At 36.3% G+C, this 20,804-nt stretch overlaps 1 protein-coding gene across 4 annotated transcripts in view; it reads right to left on the bottom strand.

Annotated features, from left to right (window-relative positions):
• Positions 1–20,804, bottom strand: part of GTDC1 (glycosyltransferase like domain containing 1) — a 351,898-nt gene that overhangs the window by 285,174 nt on the left and 45,920 nt on the right. For all 4 annotated transcript variants that reach the window (XM_036746192.1, XM_036746191.1, XM_036746194.1 and 1 more), the window contains exons 2-3: positions 12,609–12,671; positions 8,901–9,104 (exon numbers count right to left, since the gene is read on the bottom strand). In XM_036746192.1, the coding sequence (XP_036602087.1) occupies positions 8,901–9,079 (179 nt within the window). In that variant the 5' untranslated portion in view covers positions 9,080–9,104; positions 12,609–12,671. The remainder of the gene's footprint in view (positions 1–8,900; positions 9,105–12,608; positions 12,672–20,804) is intronic.

Raw genomic sequence — 20,804 nt, 5'->3', positions numbered from 1 at the left:
CGCCCACTTTGTGAGAGGTCTTTTCTAACAAAGTGAAACAATTAAGTAAAACTAAAACATACACTGACCTCACTGACCCCCTCTCACAGCCCTCAATTAAAAAAACATTAATAGAAATCTATTTTCTCTCTCCCATCTAATGTCCCATTGGAAAAAAAAAAAGCAAAACCAACTTTTCTTTCTTTCTTTTTTTTTTTTAATACCAGCACACATAGTCAAGCAAAATAAATTCTCTCAATGGCTGCATACAAAAGCATGTGTGTCTTGTTCGGTCATTTCAATCATGTCTGACTCTCTGTGACCCCATTTTGGGGGTTTTCTTGGCAAAGATACTGGAGTGGTTTGCCATTTCCTTCTCCAGCTTATTTGACAAATGAGGAACTGAGGCAAATTGGGTAAGTGACTTGCTCAGGATCACACAGCTTGTAAGGGTGTGAGGCCAGATTTGAACACATGAAGATAAGAATTCCTGACTCCCAGCCCAGGACACTATCCACTGCGCTACCTAGCTGCCCCCATTCTGTATCCTAAATCCATTAACTCTCTGTAATGGATAGTATTCCATCACACTCATATACCACAATTCTTCAGCCATTCTGAAATTGTTGGACATCTCATGATATTCCAATTTTTAGCCACCACATTTAGGTGCTATAAATATTATTAGCAAGCTATAAACCAAGGGGATTAGTCTACAAGGTCACATCTAATTGGAAGAATCAAATCCATCCTATCACCTGTAAGTGTAAAACAGGAACTGATTATTCCTTCAACATGACTCATGGATCCACCTCTTCTTCATTCTGCCATCTACACTCTAGCTTAGTCATCACCACTTTATGCCTAACTTCTATTTGGTCTCCTCCAAATCTTTCCGTATGTTGTAGCCAACATTATTTTGATTTCCGTTCTCCCTTTCCTGCTAAAGAAAAACACTAAAGAAAAATCTCTGCCTGGCTTTCCATCCAATCCAATCCAATATTTAATAAGGATCTGGAAAACAAGGTGATATGCTTGGTGCTAGGGACACAAAGACAAGAGGAAAAATCTACTCCATCGTCAGGAAATTTAATAAGATCTCCATAATGTGACTTCACCAGTCTTCTTTCCTACTATTTTCTGAAAAGAACCCCATATTCCAAATCTAGAAATCCTAGTGAATGTACCAGAAACATCAGGTAAATATCACATTCCAAGGCATTCTTCCCAACTGGAACACCATCTTATCTCTCCACCTGTAGAAATCATGTTTATTCTTCAAAGTCATACTCACATTCTACCTACTTTATGAAGTTTCTCTATGCTTGAGTACACACTGATTCTCTATCCCCATCTCCCAAATCCAAGAATGTAACATAGTGTTATCTAATTGTTCTGTGTGGTAGTCTGTTTATATTATACTTAGCTAGATCATAAGCTCTTAGACAGCAAAAATTAAACATGATACTTCTGATACCCAAGAGACTCAATAAATACTTGTAAAGGACTGTTGATTGAATTGCAAAAGTTTCTGAAACTAAATTGTATTAATAGAAATCCAATTTCATTTACTAAAGTTGAATAATTAATTTTTTTCCTTAATATGGTTAACAAACAGAAACGATTCACGTTCTGGACATAAGCTGGCATCCTCTTTGTCCTATGACAAATATATATAACTCTGTGTTGTAAAATACTGAGTTAGAAACAGTCTTAGATCTGACTACCAGCTTCAGTAATAAGATGTCAAGAATAAGCATGCTACTTAGAAAAGTAAAATGATGCAGGCCCTTATTATACTTCTAGGGGTCTTTTATAGAACAGTACATTTTATATTCATTTCTGGCTTGTCACTTTTTTCACTACTCCATTCATTAAAAATAATGATATTTTGTTCTTTCTAAAAGTGTAATAAACATACAGTTTGTCTTTTAAAATATAGTTGTCAAATTTCAAAGGGTAAATATGCTTGAACATTTACCCTAGAGGTACTTTAAGGGCCAGAGTCTGTTACAAATAATATCTTTTATCCATATGAACAGTTACCTGGGGGGCTGTATAGAATCTCATATGATATATGTGGGTATGTACATACACACACTTTTTCCCAAAAAATCTATTAAAAACACCATCCTGAGGTTGCATTCTAGTGATTAACCCCTTGGATCACAAGGCTTCATAGCACATGCTATTAAGCATAGAAACACTTCTAAATTAGCACTTTGTGTTGCGAATAAACTAACAATTCCACTCTCTGGCAACATATTCTTTTATTTTGCCCCTAGAATATTTTCCCTCTTGCAGGAAATGACAAAAGAGTGCAAAGAAAAGTGAAGACAAAAACAAAAACCTTAAAATCTTCCTTCAGGGAACACTGTAACAATTCTAATTTCCAGTTCTGCAGTGAAGGATTTCTTTTGGTTATCAAAAGTGTAGCCATTCTTTTAGCTTGTGTGTATGTTTGTGTGTGGGGGTGTGCATGTGTGTATGTGTGTATGTATATGTATATGTGTATTGAAAAAAACTAGGTGGTTAATTATTTGGTTTCTATGATTACTGTATGTCTGCTGTGTTGTGGTCAGTGTAATTTTCAACAACAGTCCAGACAGCTAAATTGAACAATACATTCAATCATTGGGGACGTCGTGGAGATGAAAATACTGTGTACAGAGCCTTGAGGGGCATGCAAAATCCGGAAGGCTGTGTGTTCTGGCTACAAAAGGGTCGAGGAGGGGAAAGACAGTCAAAAGACAAAAAAGAATCCCTTGGTGTTGTAGCAAGGAATGAGCAAACCATTTAGTAAGGGAAGCAAACAAGCTGTCTTTCTAAGCAATGAAATGCCTCATGGAAGGTCCATAACTCATGATGTTCACAGAGCTGTTCAAATAATTTACACCCTTATACCAGAAGTGATCTCAGTTCCTGAGGTTCTCACACCTGCAGGCAAGAGACCAACTCCATTTAACCATGTGACCCTTAGCAACACTGGAGCTGATTCTGCTGGTGAGAAGTCCCATGTCTGAGGGGATATATATACTTCTATTGTTTCATATTGTTTCAAATTATTCATCATATCATTTCATATAATATTTTTCATAATAAATATGACCTGGTTACAGGCTGTTTTTCCTGCCACTACCATTGGTATGATGAAGTTAAGGCCACCTACCAGGATGGCATGTGGGAAGATAGGAGGTTGCTTACGCACCTAAAAAGGCTTTAGGAATGTTTACATACTGACTATCTTCATAGAACTCAAAATGGATCCTTTTTTAAAAAAGTAGGCGCGCACAGGAATGATATGCCATTTGGACTGTGTGATGTAGGTGCGCACACGTACATACACATACACAACCATCTCCCAGTATTGCCCTTTCCTGGAAGCCTGGGAAAGAACAAACATGAAGAGCTCTGAACTTCTAGAATGGGGAAAGAACCTTTCTCATTTACATTCAATCCAAGGGTCTTCCCTATGAGAAAGGTACCACTGCACCGGCAGTTTCAATCAATCCATCAATACACATTTATTAAGTGCTTGTATGGGTCAAGAACCACCCTAGAAGCTGGAGATACAAATAGAATAAATGAAGTAATACCTGTTTCTGAAGACAATATTTCAACAGGGGACACAAAAAAGGGCATAGAGACATACATACAGAATAAATATATAGAGAATAAATACAAGGAGAAAGGGGATGCTAGAAGTTAAGATTAGAAAAGACTTGAGGCAGAAGGTGGTATTGAGCTGGGCCTTGAAGGAAAAAAAGGGATTGATTCAATGATGATGAAGTGAGGAGTGAGTACATTCCATGCATGGAAGGCAACCAGAGATGGGATATGGAGTGCCACATATGAGGAAGAGAGAAGAAGCTTAATTAAGAGACATCTTCCAAAGAGCAAAATCCAAATGAGCTACAGTGTTTTGGGATGCAGAAACCATAGTGATTTTTATTAAGGAGAAATTAGAACATCACAGAGTCACACAGCCCAAAAGAACCGGGAGAGCTTATCTCACTATAACTCATGTTTCCTGCAAGCATGTCTATATACATAATCCAGAATTTATGTTATTTTTAAAGGCTTTCAAGAATAGAGAGCCCACAACTTTATCTAGTAGTTGGTTGCAATATCTAATGCTTCTTCAGTCAAAAATGGGTTTCCTTACTGTTTCATAAAATGTTATCTTACTTCAATTTAAGCCCAATGCCTCTTTTCTTCTCCTCCGTACAGACACAGAATAACTGTCTGACACGCTGCTCTGAGCACCACTTCATCTACTTAGCCCTCTCTTTTCTAAACTATGAGATACACTAATAAAAGGGATTATATTTCAACTTTTCCTGGTTAGAATATTTATAAAATAATTCTCCAGAACACTATTTTATGACATTAAAAGTTAAAACAGTGAAATTTTAATATTTGCCTTACTATTGAGAATGTGCAGGATCACATCCTCTGTTATTCATTCAGCTATATGCCGTTTGATTTGATTATAACTGCATCCAAAAGAGCTACAAATCAAACAGGGACCACCAAAACTTACTTATTGGTTTAATATCTATACAGTCCCAAGGAAAAGTCATAATAAGCATCTGTTGACACTAGCATACTTTAAAAGAATTTCATTTTCTATGGCAGGGAAACTTTTTGTAGAAGATTGGGTCGTTACCCCTACAGAAATTGTAAGTTATAACAGAAGTTAAAGAATTTTAATATTCAGAACTTACTTGATAAATCACTTTACGCTTCAACTGCTCTGTTGAACTTTTATTTAGCTTAAAGAAAAAAAGGCAATACTCTCACCCTCAGGATATGATCATTTGATTCTAATTATTACCATGACTGGCAGACTAGACTATGACAAGATTCAACTGAACAAGCATTTAAGTGGTTACTTCAAGCCTACGGTGAGAGGCACTGAGGAAATGAAGAGAAAAAACATGGTAACCATGATGATGACAATGATGTGGTCAATACTTCAAAGAGAAGCTAAGATATAATAGATGAAAAGTGCCATGGGAACCTGGTTTTTATCTCATAGTATCATAGATTTTGAACTGCAACGATGTCAAAGGTCAACTGGTTCAACCTCTTCATTTTACAGATGAGGAAAATGAGGCCCAGCGAAGTGAAGCAAAGTCATACAGGTGGTGAGTGGCAGGGCTAGGATGTGAACCCAGGTCCTCTGACTCAAGAGCCAGCACTCAGGCCCTACCTCACATTGCTTCTCAAGCTCAGAGTGGCTCTTCCAGACAACGAAATTCATTCACCACAATAAAACCTTCCAAACAGCCTTTTCCTATACAAAGAAGTAGTTTCTCAAATTGGAAACTGAGGAGATGTCCATCAATTGGGGAATAGCTGAATAAATTGTGGCATAAGACTATAACGGAATATTATTGTGCTATAAGAAATAACAAGCAGGATGCTCTTAGAAAAACCTGAAGACGTTCATGAACTGATGCACAGGGAAGTGAGCAGAACTGGGAGAACATTGTACACAGTAACAGCAATGCTATGGGATGATCAACTGTGAATGACTTAGCTCTTCTCAGCAATACAGTGATCTAAGACAATTCCAAAGGACTTATGATGAAAAATGTTATCCACATCCAGAGAAAGAACTGATGGAGTTTGAACTGAGCTGACTGAAGCATACTATTTTTCACTTTATTTTTTTCATAATTTTTTTGGCCTATGTTTTTTCACAACATGACTAATATGGAAATGTTTGCATGATCGCACATGTATAACCTATATCAAATTGCTTAGCATCTCAGGGAGAGGGGAGGAGGGAGAAAAAGAGAGGACTTGGAACTCAATTTTTAAAAAATGAATGTTAAAAATTATTTTTATACATAATCAGGGAAAAAAAGAAAATATTATTTTAAAAAAGAATTATCTGCTGAGAAGAAAAAAGTAATACTTAGTCCTGAGATACAGCAGTTCAGTAGAGGAAATTGTGTGTTTTCTCTCACCTTTAAAATAGAAAAAGCTCAGAAATATTTACTTCCATCCACTGACATTTCCAGAAAAATATCAGTATAACAGAAGAGTCAGAAGACTGCTTGCTCCTCTGGAAAAACAAAACTATGATAAATCTTCTAGAACTTCTAACAAAACAGAAAAAAAAAATGGCACAACTAACGTAAATGGTGATGGATGTTTCTTACTGCCAGGAGAAAGTGGAGCCAACCTGATTAGTTGAACTGATGCACTTACACTCCTTTTGAATACATTTGCTATATAAAGTGCCTTTAAAAAGAGCACATACAAATGTGGGAAAAGACTAGAAAATAATTGATGCGCATCCATTCAATGTTCTCTTATCAGTCACATCATTATTCATTTGCAATAATTTTGTCAGTCCAATAATGATATATGTGGTTCTTTATTGCTTTACCTTTGTGGCCTTTGACAATGAGGTCCTCTAAGTGTTTAAACGTGAAAAGTGACAGGGATAAAAGTACTTTTCATTTTTTAAAAGATGCCCCACTCAACTCCGATTTAGCAGCCGTAAGCAAAGGTGGTAACCCTGCACATGAGCCCCTCTCTGAATCAGTAGGCATGCTAACTTAGCCCATGTTTTTAAGTGGCTATTATTCCTTATCCCCACTCCCTGTGATGGTGACTAGTTGACAAATTGAAACTAAGTTATCTTGGGTCACTGTAACTATAAGTTAAACTAATGAGGTACATGTCTTGGAGTGATGTCTTATTAGTTTAATACAGCTAATGCTGGACAGCTTGAGCTGTTGACCTTGGAAGAACAGGGAGCACTGGAGGATGAGGTTTTTAATACAAGAGAAACTGACCAACAGTTTGTCTTAAACACTCCTCCAAAGTAATACTGCTTCAGAGGGAGAGCAATGTAAAATGCACACTCCAGCGCTTTAAGCCCAAGAGGGAATAGATTATATACATACCTACATACATACATCCATAAATACACACATATACCATGTACACATACATTATACATATATATATATATATACACATAGGTTTCAGTGTATGTGTGTATATTTTGTTACAATAGCTTTATTTAGAATAAATATTCAAAAATGAAAGCAAACAGGCATAGAAAAGATGAATGTTAATGTTTGAATCTCTGCTGAATTGCTATTATATACAGTTGTAAAGTTAAATGAAGACATATCACAAAATTAACTATACTGTATAACTTGAGCTTAAGTAATATATTAAGATAGGGCCTTGAAAATGCTGAATTCTTTTTTACTCCCTATCCCTGCCGTAAGTAAACTACTTTGTCATTACTGTCCATTAAAAAGTTGTTTCTATTTGATACACTTGCTTAAAGTTTCACTGCCTTGTGAATCGAGAGTGTCTTCTTGACGACTTAAAATCAAAATAAGTCACCCTGAACTATGGCATTTGGAAGCAAGTAGTTCATTTTATGTTCAATTCTTCAAATCTTTTCCATTCAGAGTCCTCAGCAATATGAATTTATTACCATTAAAAATTAAAGTCTTTCCCTACTGATGATCGCTATGTACTTATTATAATTGTTATACATATTTATAATTAATATAATATATATATATGTATATAATTATTTCCTTTCTTAAAGACTGAACTCAACTGTTGTTACCTCTTACACATGGGCATTTTCTGATTTACCAAGTTCATCGGGCCCTCATATTATTTTACATATTATGAGGCATCCCAAAAGTGATGCTTTGGAAGTTTTTAAGTTACAAAAACTTAGTAAAAATGCACTAAGGCTTTTTGGGACACCTTGTATTTCATATTTACTTATCAGTGTACATACTATTTCTCCTCTGAAGAATGTAAGCTCCTTGAGGTCAAGTACTCTTTTTTATATGTTTGTCTGCATGTGTAGCCCTAGTGCCTGTCACAGTCGGCCTTTTTGCCTACTAGTAATAATTTTTTTTTTTGATGAATGTTGAGTGGTTTGGATGCACAGAGAAGGTCACAGCCTAGCAGATGGGAATTTCTCTACACTGCACAACGATCAAGAACATATATATATAACTTTGGGCCCACAGTCAGGAAGAGCTGAGTTCAAATGTGGCCTCACATTTAGACAATTACTAGATGTATGACCCTGGGCAACTCACTTAATCACTATCTGCCTCAGTTTCCTCATCTATAAAATGGAAATAACAAGAACACCCACCTCCCAGGGTTGTCTTGAGGATCAAATAAGATAATAATTATAAAGCACTTATCCCAGCACCTGGAACATAGTAGGTACTACATAAGGTTGTTGTTGTTTTTTAAATATACCTTAAATGGATGGTTTTTATCCTGGGGGTAGAAGACAGCACAAGGGGTTTCTCCCCCACCCCTTTCCCCTAGTCCAGTATGACTTCTCCATTCCCCCGAACAACGACTCTAGCATAAAGGAGAGGAGAAAAAAAAAGGGCAGAAGGACTACTAATACACAGGCATGAAAAGAAAAGGCTTCCACGTCGCTCTCAATCATCATCACCAGTTTTTCATCCGTTTCCTTCCGTATCTGATCATGTGAGTCTTCTTTTATTAAGAGCACTGTTTGTCACCTCAACACATTTCTGTGTCTGCTTGAGTAAAATCCATGCCCCTGCCTAAGCAACATTCTTGTCAACAAAGGATAGTAAGAATCCATGATGATTCTGAAAAGGCTCCCTCCAAAGGAAGGACAGGACAAAATGGTAGGAGGCAGCGTGGGGAAGTGACCTCATTTAGAAGCTGTCTCTGAAGCATGGCAACATCACTGCACTGAGCTGGCTCCTTCAGCAATCTCCATAAACAAGCAACATAAAACTCATTATGACAAGAAATGTGGTTAAAAAGGTATTTAGCCAAAAAGCAGTAGAAAACCAACCCAGATTCAACGTGCTCAAAATAATCACCACACAAGTCCCCAAATCAGAAGCATCCCTAACTCTTTTTACCTGTAATTATCACTAACTGGAACATTTTGGGAGAAATACAAGGCAGATGTTCGTGCTCTCCAATGCCATTTCTTTGCAGGGAGAGTATAAAGCACACAGTCTTCTATCTCTTCTTGTAAGAGATCCACCAGCTGTTTATGGGATCCTCCATAAAAAGCTTCAATGATAAGAGTACTCATTGAATTTCCCAAATCTTCAAGGAGTCTAAAAATTCAAAGGGAAAAAAAATCTGATTTATTTCTAAGCTATAGGGTAAAACCATATATTACTTAAAATAAATTTTACATAAACTGAAATAGTCTATTTTATAAAAAAATTTTTTACAAATGTAAGTGTTCTTTTTCAGTCCCCCAATAAAGAATAAATACGTAGTTAATTTCATGCTATCTCCTCAATTAAAACAGATTAGGTTTAGAGTTCTTTTTTTGTAAAGAAAATATTTCACTAATGTTCCTACAACATACAAGTATTTTTCCTTTCTAATTCTCTGTTTATATTATTTTGGCCCCTTAAAATCACTTCCCTTACTACTATTCACTTTTTTCCTCCAAATCCATGAGGTTTGATGTCTTTAAATCTGATGATTATTTCTAATGTCTTTAACTTTGGTGATTCTTTCCCCAGTTACGATTTTCCTATGCCCATTCATTGACTTACATTAAGCCCCTCTTTGACCTGAATAATTCTAGAGAAAGTGTCAAACACACTGGGCCACATGCAATCCATAACACTCCAGAGTGTAACCCAAACTAGATCAAAATATGATTGGGAAATATTTAACAAAGTAAATGAAAATTCAATAAAACATAGATAATGTTAACATGTAATTTTCTAACTCAATATGAGGACCCCAAGAATCTGTGGCCCTCATTCCTATTTGATACCACTGTTCTAGACCATCTATAAATCTAGCTGCTCAAGAACTACCTGAATCTTTAGTAACCCAAGACAATTTTTGCATCTATATCTTTCCATTGTCCCCATGAAAGTATATTTGAATGAAAACTTAGTATCAAGTGAAGTTATCATGACATAATTCAACTCCATCACTCCACTAACAGTAACCTTTTGGACACTCTTCCTTCAGCCATTGTATCCAACCGTCCTATTCCTTTGTGGTTGTTGCCGAGTTGTTTTCAGGGGTGCCCAATTCTTCATGACCCATTTGGGGTTTTCTTGGCAGAAAAGTCCTACTCCTTTAAGCCCCCAAAATAGCACCCCCTGAACCAGATAGGTGGAACTATTAGGGAAGTGCTACCTGACTGGTAATTGAGAAAGTTTTCTACAGGTTTTCTTTGGATCCATTGTGGAGAATAAAGAATATCCATGTGTTATCAAAAACCTGAAGAAATATCACCATAGTAGAATGGTTACTTTTTTTCTTTCTTGATAAAGTTTCTTCTATCTTCCTTAACTGAATGGCAAAAACAAAAACAAAATAAAATTTGCTCAATTTACAAATGTTATATATAAATTTTAATTATATTATGTTCTTTATTGTAAGGGAAAATTAGGGGCAATGTGGTATAGTACACAGAATCAGCGACCTGGAGTTAGGAAGAAGAACTGAGGTCAAGTAATAACTAAGAAAAATACCAGCTATGTGATCTATGTCAAGGTTCTCAATCTCTTAGGCCTTGAAGCATCTCTCAAAAACTCTATACCATGCTTCTGAGGAATATCAGTGGAGGGAGCTCCTATATCAGCAGCTCCCTATGATAATAAAATCAAAGGAATAAACTAAAATAGTGCAAAATGGGATTCTGAATAAAAATACCTCATAAAAATGTTTGATATCACTACAAGTTTTTAAATGAACTAAATCACATTTATATGTCATTTTGAAATAATTTTTAAAATAAATTTAATACATGCAACAATTTAATAAAGTTCTTTAGTAATAAATGTTGAACTTTACCTTGTTTGGCCAATGGACAGTGGCTATCTGAGGCTATCATTCATTTTATTGTCAAAAGTCTAGGATAGTTTTCAGTGATGTTAAAGTAGAAATCAGAGTATTTTTTTTTTTTGGCTTTTTGGCAGGGCAATTGGGGTTAAGTGACTTGCCCAAGGTCACACAGCTAGTACACGTGTCAAGTGTCTAAGGCCGCATTTGAACTCAGGTCCTCCTGACTCCAGGGCCGGTGCTCTACTCATTGCGTCACCTAGCTGCCCGCAGAGTATTTTTTATCTTAACTGTGTATTTGAAAAAGAAATCAAGTATTCAAAATTCTAAAAGTACCTTTGCTTAAGAAAGTTCCTTGATATTTTCAATATTACTTATGATTATTTAAGATTCCCTTTATCACAATCTGATCATTTTATTATACTAAGTATACAAGAAAAAGAAAGAACATTAGAAAACGGGTATACTTTTTTAGGAAGTGGGTAGAAATGGAGTTGTTGGTGAGGTTGCTGACAGAGATATCCTGCCAACCTATCATTTGGGTTAAGGTGTGAATGGGGGAAGGGTGTGTTGGGCCCTGAGCTTCTGGCATTTCAAGCTCTTAAGTTACCTGCCTTCCTACTCTCTCCATTGGAAATACCAGTGAACATAGCCACTGGCCACATGTATCCCAAATGCTTGAAATGCCCAGAAGCCCTTCTCTTTCTAGGCCCAACAAGGATTTTTCAAACTGGCATTTCATTTCTTTTTTTTTTTTTTTAGATTTTTTTTGAGGGGGGAATGCAGGGCAATTGGGGTTAAGTGACTTGCCCAGAGTCACACAGCTAGTAACTGTCAAGTGTCTGAGGCCGAATTTGAACTCAGGTCCTCCTGACTCTAGGGCCGGTGAGCTGGCATTTCAAATGCCTTCAGGAAAAAAAAAGTGACCAGGGGTTATTAGTGCTGCAGGAGTAGTCTCCTTTTGAAAGTTAAACTGATGTAACTGGTATCTGAGTGACAGAAAAATCTTATAAAGTGATGTTTAAAGATGTGAAATGAAGATATTTTTGGAAATCATAACACCTTTCAAAATAGGTTAAAGAAAAGTTTAGATTCACTTTGTAAACTGCTTACATATGCACATTGCTAATATCTATAATCTAGCTTTATTTCCTTTGACCTAACCACATTATTCTACATATGCCTAGAATAGCCTTCAAAGGTAAACTAGCCTTTGAAAAGCATCATAGAAAATGGTCTCACAAACGTTTTACGTGTATGTGTGTGAATATATTTTTAGATCTATGTGCATGTACTGGATTACATAAATGTTACACATGTAGGTACATCCTTGTTATACTTTGCTCTTTCTATTTCATTCTACATGTTCTGTAGGTATCAATTTTTCGCAAAGATTGCAATAATATTTATTTTAAAATAATGTGCTTAATAGGCATACTTAGATGCTGTTATAAATTCAAGATACACAGTAAGCAGAACTGTGTGTTACATATGTGAGAAGTCAGAAGTGAAGGGGGAGGGGAACAAGATTATGGTCATATGGTATATACATACCTGAAAAACTCAGGAGGTGGGCTGAGGCAGGCAAGTCTATTATACTATAATTTAAGTCTAATGGCCCACAAGTGAGCCTGGATTGTGCTACTTTTCCAGTGGATATCATCATGTCCTACCATCTCTGAGAACTCAACCTAGTAGCCTTACTTACATAATGAAAACTTGCCCAGGCTACTTTGTGGATATAAGAATACCTGGGGAGGGGCAGGGAGATGGGACAGGACACATAGTAGTTCATGACTTACTTCCACTCCAGGTTCTGTTAAAAAGGTGTGTTTTTTTCCCTCACAGCTTTCTTAAAGGACAACCTGAAAGAAAGGAGATTCTTGTTACATGGCACATGGCATTACAAAAACCTCTGAGAGAGTAACTGAACACTTTAAATCATACTGTATTTTTTGTGTATCAAATCATGCTTCCAATAAATTGGCAATCAGCCAGAACCTAGAAATTATCTGTTAAAGAAGGATTTCAATGGCAATATTTTGTTAAAATGGTATTTAGGGAACTTCATTAAAAGTACTGCAATAGCAGCCAGGAACCTACTGCCATTTTTCATGGAAAAAACAACTTTCAAGAAGCAGACAGGTCTATGGCAATATAGACATCTACAGCTGATGTCACTTCTAGAGTTATTCCCCAATAGATCACACCAGCACAGCCACTAACTGGGAGAGGAAGGGTCCCTTGAAGTGATTAATAATATAGAATGTCTGAGACTAGCCGCAACCGAGATAGGGAGCCCCTTAGCAATTGAATATTCAGGAAAACCAGTAACACCAAAGGGTGTCTCCTACATAGAAGAAGTTTGTGTTGCTGCTCAGTCATGTCAAGACTTTTCATTACCCCATTTGGGGTTTTCTTGGCAGAGATACTGGAGTGGTTTGCCATTTCCTTCTCCAGCTCATTTTACAGTGAGGAAACTGAGGCAAACAGGGTTAAGTGACTTGCCCAGGGTCACACAGCTAGTAAGTGCCTGAGGTAAAGTTTGAACTCAGAAGGATGACTCTTCCTGACTCCAGGGCCAGCACTCTTATCCACTGTGCCACCTAGCTGCCCACAAAGAAGAGGACTGTATTATTGATAAGGCACAGTTGTTCAAACAAATACACATGGAAATAGGTTGTGATGTAACTAAAGTTTACAGGAAACAATCACATATTAAATGCTTACAATGTGCCAAGCACTGTGCTAAAGGCTCTACAAATATTACCTCATTTGATCCTCACAACAAGCCTGGGAGGCAGCCCTGAATTACTCTACTTTGAATCTGCTGCTTGGCCTGGCTTCAGCTCCAAGGAACAAGCTGCCCTTCCCAGGATAAACTCATCACTTAATCTCGGTTGCTAATGCAAGCTTTGATTGACACTACCTCCCTCCCTTTCCTCTCTCTCTCTCTCTCTCTCTCTCTCTCTCTCTCTCTCTCTCTCTCTCTCTCTCTCGGATTGGAGGGTTGGTGGGAGGGGTACCAAACCCCTCCCAATGCATTCCTTTATAGAGGGCAGAAACTGTACTTGGATCTACTCTGCATGTGCTGTTCAGCCTGGTTTCAGTTCTATGTAACAAAGTGCCTCCTGGTGATTCCCCTCTTCCCTAGCGTTTTTGCCTCCTTTTGTGTGCTATCTCTCCCTTTAGATGCCATCCCTAGATGGCAGAGACTGTCTTCCTTTTTATTCATTGTATTCCTAGCACTTAGCATGGTGTCTGACATGTAGCAGGCACTTAATAAATGTTTATTAGATTGGATCTCTATTTTTACAATTGAGGAAACTGAGGCAGACAGGTTAAGTGACTTACACAGGGTCACACAACTAGTACATGCTTGAGGCTGGATATGAACTCAGGTCTTACCTACTGAACCACTGCCACCCAGCTGCCAAGTCTACAGCTGATAAGCCATTGACAGTGAGCACTAAAGTGGAACTCTCCTACTTTGTCTAACATTGGAAAAGGCATTTAGTCAGTAAGTATTTATTAAGTACTTATTATGTGCCAGATACTGTGTTAAGGACTGGGGATAAGAAGGGCAAAAACAATCTTTGCCGGTAAGAAAGGAATGAAACTCTGGGGCCTGTTGCAGGAAAAAACAAACAAACAAAAAACCACTTAGGCTATTTTATGTTTCAAATTAAAATCTAAGTGTCCTACCAAGATATCGAACAGTAAACAAAATTATTTTAAAGCATATTTAAAATATTTCTCCAAAAGATCCATGATTTCATCAATGTGAATACTCCCTCTACCAACAAACTCTTTCCTTTCCTGCCATAGTAGATACTTTTACAAATCACTATAGCCTTGAAATTGCACTATCTGATGGCCAACTTCCTGGTGATGAGCCTCTCCAAACTAACGTAACCAGAGATTTCTTCTGAAGTCACTGGGCCCATACCCTCAGCCCAGGTCAGTAAAACATGCTAGAGGTTAGCACGGTTTTGGAGAACTCACTTTGCCCTTATCTCAAGATGAGGCATCAGATTACTAACATAGTGTGGGAATGCTTCGTAGTGGTCCATATAAAAGTAGGCAGTATTTATCATATCATATCATCATACGAGCCCAGACAAACAGTATCAGAATCTCATAAATCATATAACTAAAATGTTAAAAAGAATAACATTTAGAATTACCTCTGTCCCACAAAATTGCAAGTCAGTCTAATAGAAAACTAAAGTTTAAAACTGTCTTTTTAAAATCTTAGTAGAAGAGTCTATGTACTGTCTATATCTACAGTGGACCTAATATACTGCTAGTAGCCTTTAAGCTATCCAGCAACTATGAACACAAATGTCAAATGCTTTTGGTAGATAACAGTACTTAACCATTCTGGTACAACCAGTTTGATTAAATAAGTACCACTTAGCCAATGGTTTAAGTCTGATGATCCTAACTATCTAGAACATAGCCACAAAACTCCAAAATAAATGAAAGGGCTACCAAGTAGCAAAAACAAAAATAAAACACCGTAAACCACACTGTCACAAAGTCCATGCACTTAATCTGTTAGGAAAAAAGAGCCACTATCAAGATTTCATGACAAAGTATATAATATAGTGTTAAAATTATAAGGATATAAAATTAAGATTACTCACTTAAACTTAGTTATCTGGTTTTCCCCAAAGTATACTCATATCTGTCCTAGCATAAAGCAAATAGCATCTCTGTTGTTTCATCTTTTGTTCTTGAAGAGGACCATGACATCAGGGAGGTGATGCCCTGACATACAAGTGAACTAGATTAAGTGAGGGAGGTCTGTACAAAGTTACCAGCCTCACTTTCTCCTCCAGATTCATCTAGATCCAGTAGCCAGATACAGATCAAGATGACTGGAGATGGCCCAGGATGCAGTGGGGACTTGGCCTTCTTAAGCTAAGGTCTTTAACAGGTTTCTGTTTGACTAAGGCAAGGCCCATTTGGTGATTAAGGCTAGTTAAGAAATGAGGCACAGAATGGCTTCTTCTACCTAGTCAAAAAACAAACAAACAAACAAAAAACCCACATCATTCTAGAAGGAGAAGACCCTCAGGCTTTCTGGCCAAAACAGAAATAGTATATTATAAGTACAAACGAAGAGTATACAAAAACAAATCACTAACAGTGGGAAGAAGTGACATCGAAGGGGAAGAGAAAAGAATCATAAAGTAGAAAAGCATAACAATTTGAGTTCATTTCAATAACGGCAAAAATTCCTGCAAACTTCATTCACCCCACAGACAGAGCTAAGGAACCAGTGGCCTTGAGGCCACACGTGGCCCTCTAGGTCCTCAAGCACAGCCCTTTGACTACATCCAAACCTCACAGAACAAGTCCCCTAAACAAAAAGATTTGTTCTCTAAAACTTGGACTCAGTCAAAAGGCCTCACTGAAGGACTTAGAAGGCCACAAGTGACCTTGAGGCCACAGGTTCCTACCACTGCTTCAGGACATTGAATATTGTGCAATTAAAAGAGACCTGGGTTTTGATTCTGAGGGCCTGAATTCAAAAGGTGGTTCCACTATTTTACTACCCATAGGATTTCCTTCTGGGTCTCAGTTTCTTCATTTATATAACAAGGAAAGCCAGTTGGATCAGATGAACTCTAAGGTCCCTTCTACCTCTAAACTCTATGATTAATAATTTTCCTTGACAATGAAGATGCTGAGTCAATAAGAAAAGGGGTTTTTTTGTTCAAAATATCAACTAATGCAATCATAAAACACTTTAGAAAGATTCTCCTTAAACCAATTAAACATATGAGTGTTTCAAAGTCTGGCATCTAACAGCCGATTTCAGTTGTCTGGAGAAGTCATTTCTCCAGAACATATGATTTGCTACCAATGAAAAAAAAATGAAATATTACTGTACAACATGACTTTAAGAAATTCTGTCATTATTAATTGGTTTACTTTAATGTTTAATATAATTTTGCGATATTTAATACATAAAATTTGTGTAAAATTCCAAATACAGCAATTTTGAATTTTATTTAATATTGCGAGAGGAATGATTCATCAATATAGTATCATACTTTCCTATACATACATACACATATACATTCAAAGTGAAAAAGTAAAAATTTTAGTTTTACCAGCATGTAAATATTCATTTTTAGACTCTGTTCACTTGAAAATTATCTGACATTAATCATAGAAAACAGCAGTACTATGAAGTCCCATCCTATGGGCATTTCTTACTTTTTATTTTTCACTTAAGTCATTTTACCTGGGTTTATTTTTAGGCTTGGACCAATTTCATTTTTCTCTGACATATGGATGACCAACATTTTTAAAATGTATAATATATAAATATATATATAATATTTTGTCTATATGCTACATAAATCATTTTTCTTTTTAAAAACTGTTTCTCATTTTGACACAATCAGGTATGAGGTTATAATTTACCAATTACTTATAGAAAATGTGACTAAGTATAAATATATCCATATGATTACCATCACTCAGAAAACCATAACTAGCCCTTGCCTATGATGTCTAGTTAAGCAATATAAGTTACCTCTAATAGTCAAGTATTTTTCCAACCAAATAATTTAAAACCAAAGGAATAACTGTATTAATATATTCCATAGATACACTGTTGCTGCCAGTTGTAAGAAGGTATACAGTTTCAGTAATGACAATATTAACGGTTACAATCCCACACATATGAGAAATTGATTCCACAGTCTCATCCACAGATCATTCAACATCTTAAAAAGTCAATTACCTACAGAAAAATATATGGTCTTGTTTGCATATGTATAACCTTTGGTAAGATAGACAGTGGACTGAGCCAATAAATTCATCTCCTGAATGTCTTCAACTTAAGAAAAGTAAAATTTGAGTGAGATTTTTCAATAGATCATTAGAAGTTTATCGTGTATTTTCTTCCTATTTCTTTCTCCCCACCTCTCCTCCACCCTTGCACCTCAATCCACCACCACCACCACCCCCCCCACACACAAGTTCTATTTAAAAAGCCACCAACAACACAGAATGGTAAAATGGAACCATATCGAAAAAGGTTAGCATTACCTTCCTGCCCACTCACTTACTTTAATGATTCATCAGGGAAAGCCCAGCTGAGATATACCTGAACCACTGAATACCATTAGAAATTCCTCAGTTTTATTTAAAAGGTAAAAATAATGATTGAAAACTTTGCTACTTTGACCTAGATACCAAACTTAGGGTCACCACTGACTCCTCCTTAAATTGTCACATGCCTCTTGGAATCCCTTCTTTCCTTTAAAAATCAGTTCAGGCCCCACCTTCCACATGAGGCTTTTCCTGAATCCCCTTTGCCCCCAATTTCATCACTAGTGCCACCCTCCCTCCTAAAACTATCTTGTTGGGTTGTTGTATTCCTATATATACATGCTGTCTCAGTAACAGAGTGCGAGCTACTAGAGGGCATGGGCATTTTTGTCTATGTATCTTCAGCACCTAAAATAGAGCCTAGCAAACCACAGGAATGTCATAATTAACTAAATTAACATAATTAATTATATATAGTATATTAACATATAACATATAATATATAATAAATATATTCTGTATAATGTGTTATATATACATGATTAACCATAATTAATATTTGGGGGAAATTAGCCTAGAGCATATATTTATTTAAAGGAAATAAAATTTCTCAAAGCAATATAGTCACTTTAGCCTTTAATTTTTTCATGCCAAACACAGAAAGTAGAGTTCTTGAGGGGAGGGGGGCAAGTGGAGTAGAATGTTTTTAAGTAAGATGCAGACATATAGAAAATCTATCTGAACTCATTCAGTCTCAGTCTAACATTTAGTGATTCAACTTTACAACTAAGCAATTACAGGACTGTAATATTAACATTGTATACACTGATATAAAGCTTTCTTAACGTCAATGAAGGAGCTATCTAATCTTGGTTACTGGTTTAAATTGAATATATACTAGTTCTGGATAACCTGGTTTCAAACCCTGACTTTGATGTTTACTATGTGACTTTGGGCAAGTAATTTCCTCTTTGTGGACCTCAGTTTCCTTACGTACAAAATGACAGAGGTTGGACTAGATAGAGAGACTCTGAGGTTTCTTCTAGCTCTATATCTGTGGACCAAAATAAAGTTGGCATATGTCATTATTTGTCCCAAGATTGTTTAAATATTTAATCACATATGAGAGTACATATCACCATACATAGTGGGTATCTTGGAAAAAATAACCTTAATTTCTTATTTAAGACATTCAACCTTCTTACTTTGATGACCTACAACCTGGTTCTCTACCTGAAAGCTGGGTGTATGTTAATGTGAAGTCTACTTTCTTCGATTCTGACTCGAGTTTCCTGTTGTGGTGACTAAGAACTGAAGATTCATATTGCACACTGAGAGTTGGGTTAGACAAATTCAATACCCTTTGGCAGACTAATTAAAATAATTTGCAAATAAGCCTTTCCTAATTCCTATTTTGTTTTGCTTTTGTAAAATTATATTTTATCACTTATGGAATTAAATATTCATATCTGCTTAACTTCTCCCAACAATCTCTCATCAATCTATCAGGACTCGTTTATTTGAGACAACTTTTTGCTTTGAAAGATGTAGTTATTTATGAATGCCATAGCATTGTATTAATAGGACTCCAAAGTTGTACTGTCAGATTAATATCACTCACTTTTTGCTTTCAAAAATGATTATTAATTCCTCATAAAAGTATAAAAAGATACATCCCACACAATCATGTAATAATCTACACAACTGGTCAATAAATCAACAATAATTCATTTATTAAGCATTACTATGTACCAGGCAGTGCTGAACACTGGGGATATAAAGGCAAAAGCACAAAAAATAGTCCCTACCTTCAAGGGGTTTACTTACGGTGAGAGGAAACAATCTGTAAATAAATAGGTCATACAAGATCCCTAGTGCATAGACAGAAGCTAACCTTAGGGGGCAGGACTCTAGGAGCCCGGGGGTCAGGAAAAACCTCCTGCAGAAGCTGGTATTTGAGCTGAACTTTAGGAGAAGCAGGCAGGGATGTCTAGAGGCATAAGTGTGGAGTGGAAAGTATTCCAGGCCTGGGGGACAGCCAGTGAGAAGTGAAAATAACTATCAATATTAAAAAAAAAAATTAGGGACAAACTAGCGTGGTGGAAAAACAACTGGATTAGAACCAAAAGAACCCGAACTACTTAATGATATTAATTCACCTAATGATCCCATGCCAAAATGTCCTAATCTATAAAATGGAGACAATATTCTCATCACTGACCTCAAAAAGCTGTTGTAGGGATTACACAAGAGAAGTGAAAGGCTTCTGCAAACCTTAAAGGTATGTAAGTATGGGTTACTAATTAAGCTACCATTCAGTTCATTTTATGGGTTTCATTTCTGATTCTGGGAAATGAATATCTCTATTACACTAAATTTCTTTTTTTTAGCATAGTCATCATTTTGCTAATTTTATTAGTAATTTCAAACTACAAAAGAAGTAATGAAACAATTTTACTTAGTGCTGAAAAGTGCTTCAAAATGATTAAACATTCTACAATGTTTAAAGCATATTTATTATTGTATCATGTTCTATTAAAGCGATGGAAAACCCAGGAATACCATATAAAATTGAAATGAGAAAAATCAGGGAAAAATATTAATTTGTTCTAACTAAAAGTAAGTGCCTATCCATATTATTCAGGCCTGAAACAACTCAAGCATTACGCCTAAATGAAAGTCAGAGGTGGACCCAAATACATTTGCTATGTTTTATTTCTCTTTTTCTCTTTTTCCTTTTGACTGGTATACATGAAAATCAATAGTTTGTGGGAAATGTTGCATTTATTTTCTGCACTGAGAAGTATTATCTTAATCTACCGATACGAGAATCAACAGAAAAAGTAAAGATTGAAAGTAGCACCAGAAAATGTAGTTTGACTGGTAGAGGGTTACCATCCAGAGGGACTAATGACTTTTGAAAA

This window comes from Trichosurus vulpecula, chromosome 2 (assembly GCF_011100635.1).
Source record: "Trichosurus vulpecula isolate mTriVul1 chromosome 2, mTriVul1.pri, whole genome shotgun sequence".
Lineage (NCBI taxonomy): Eukaryota > Metazoa > Chordata > Mammalia > Diprotodontia > Phalangeridae > Trichosurus > Trichosurus vulpecula.
This window is presented reverse-complemented; position numbering and strand designations above follow the sequence as displayed.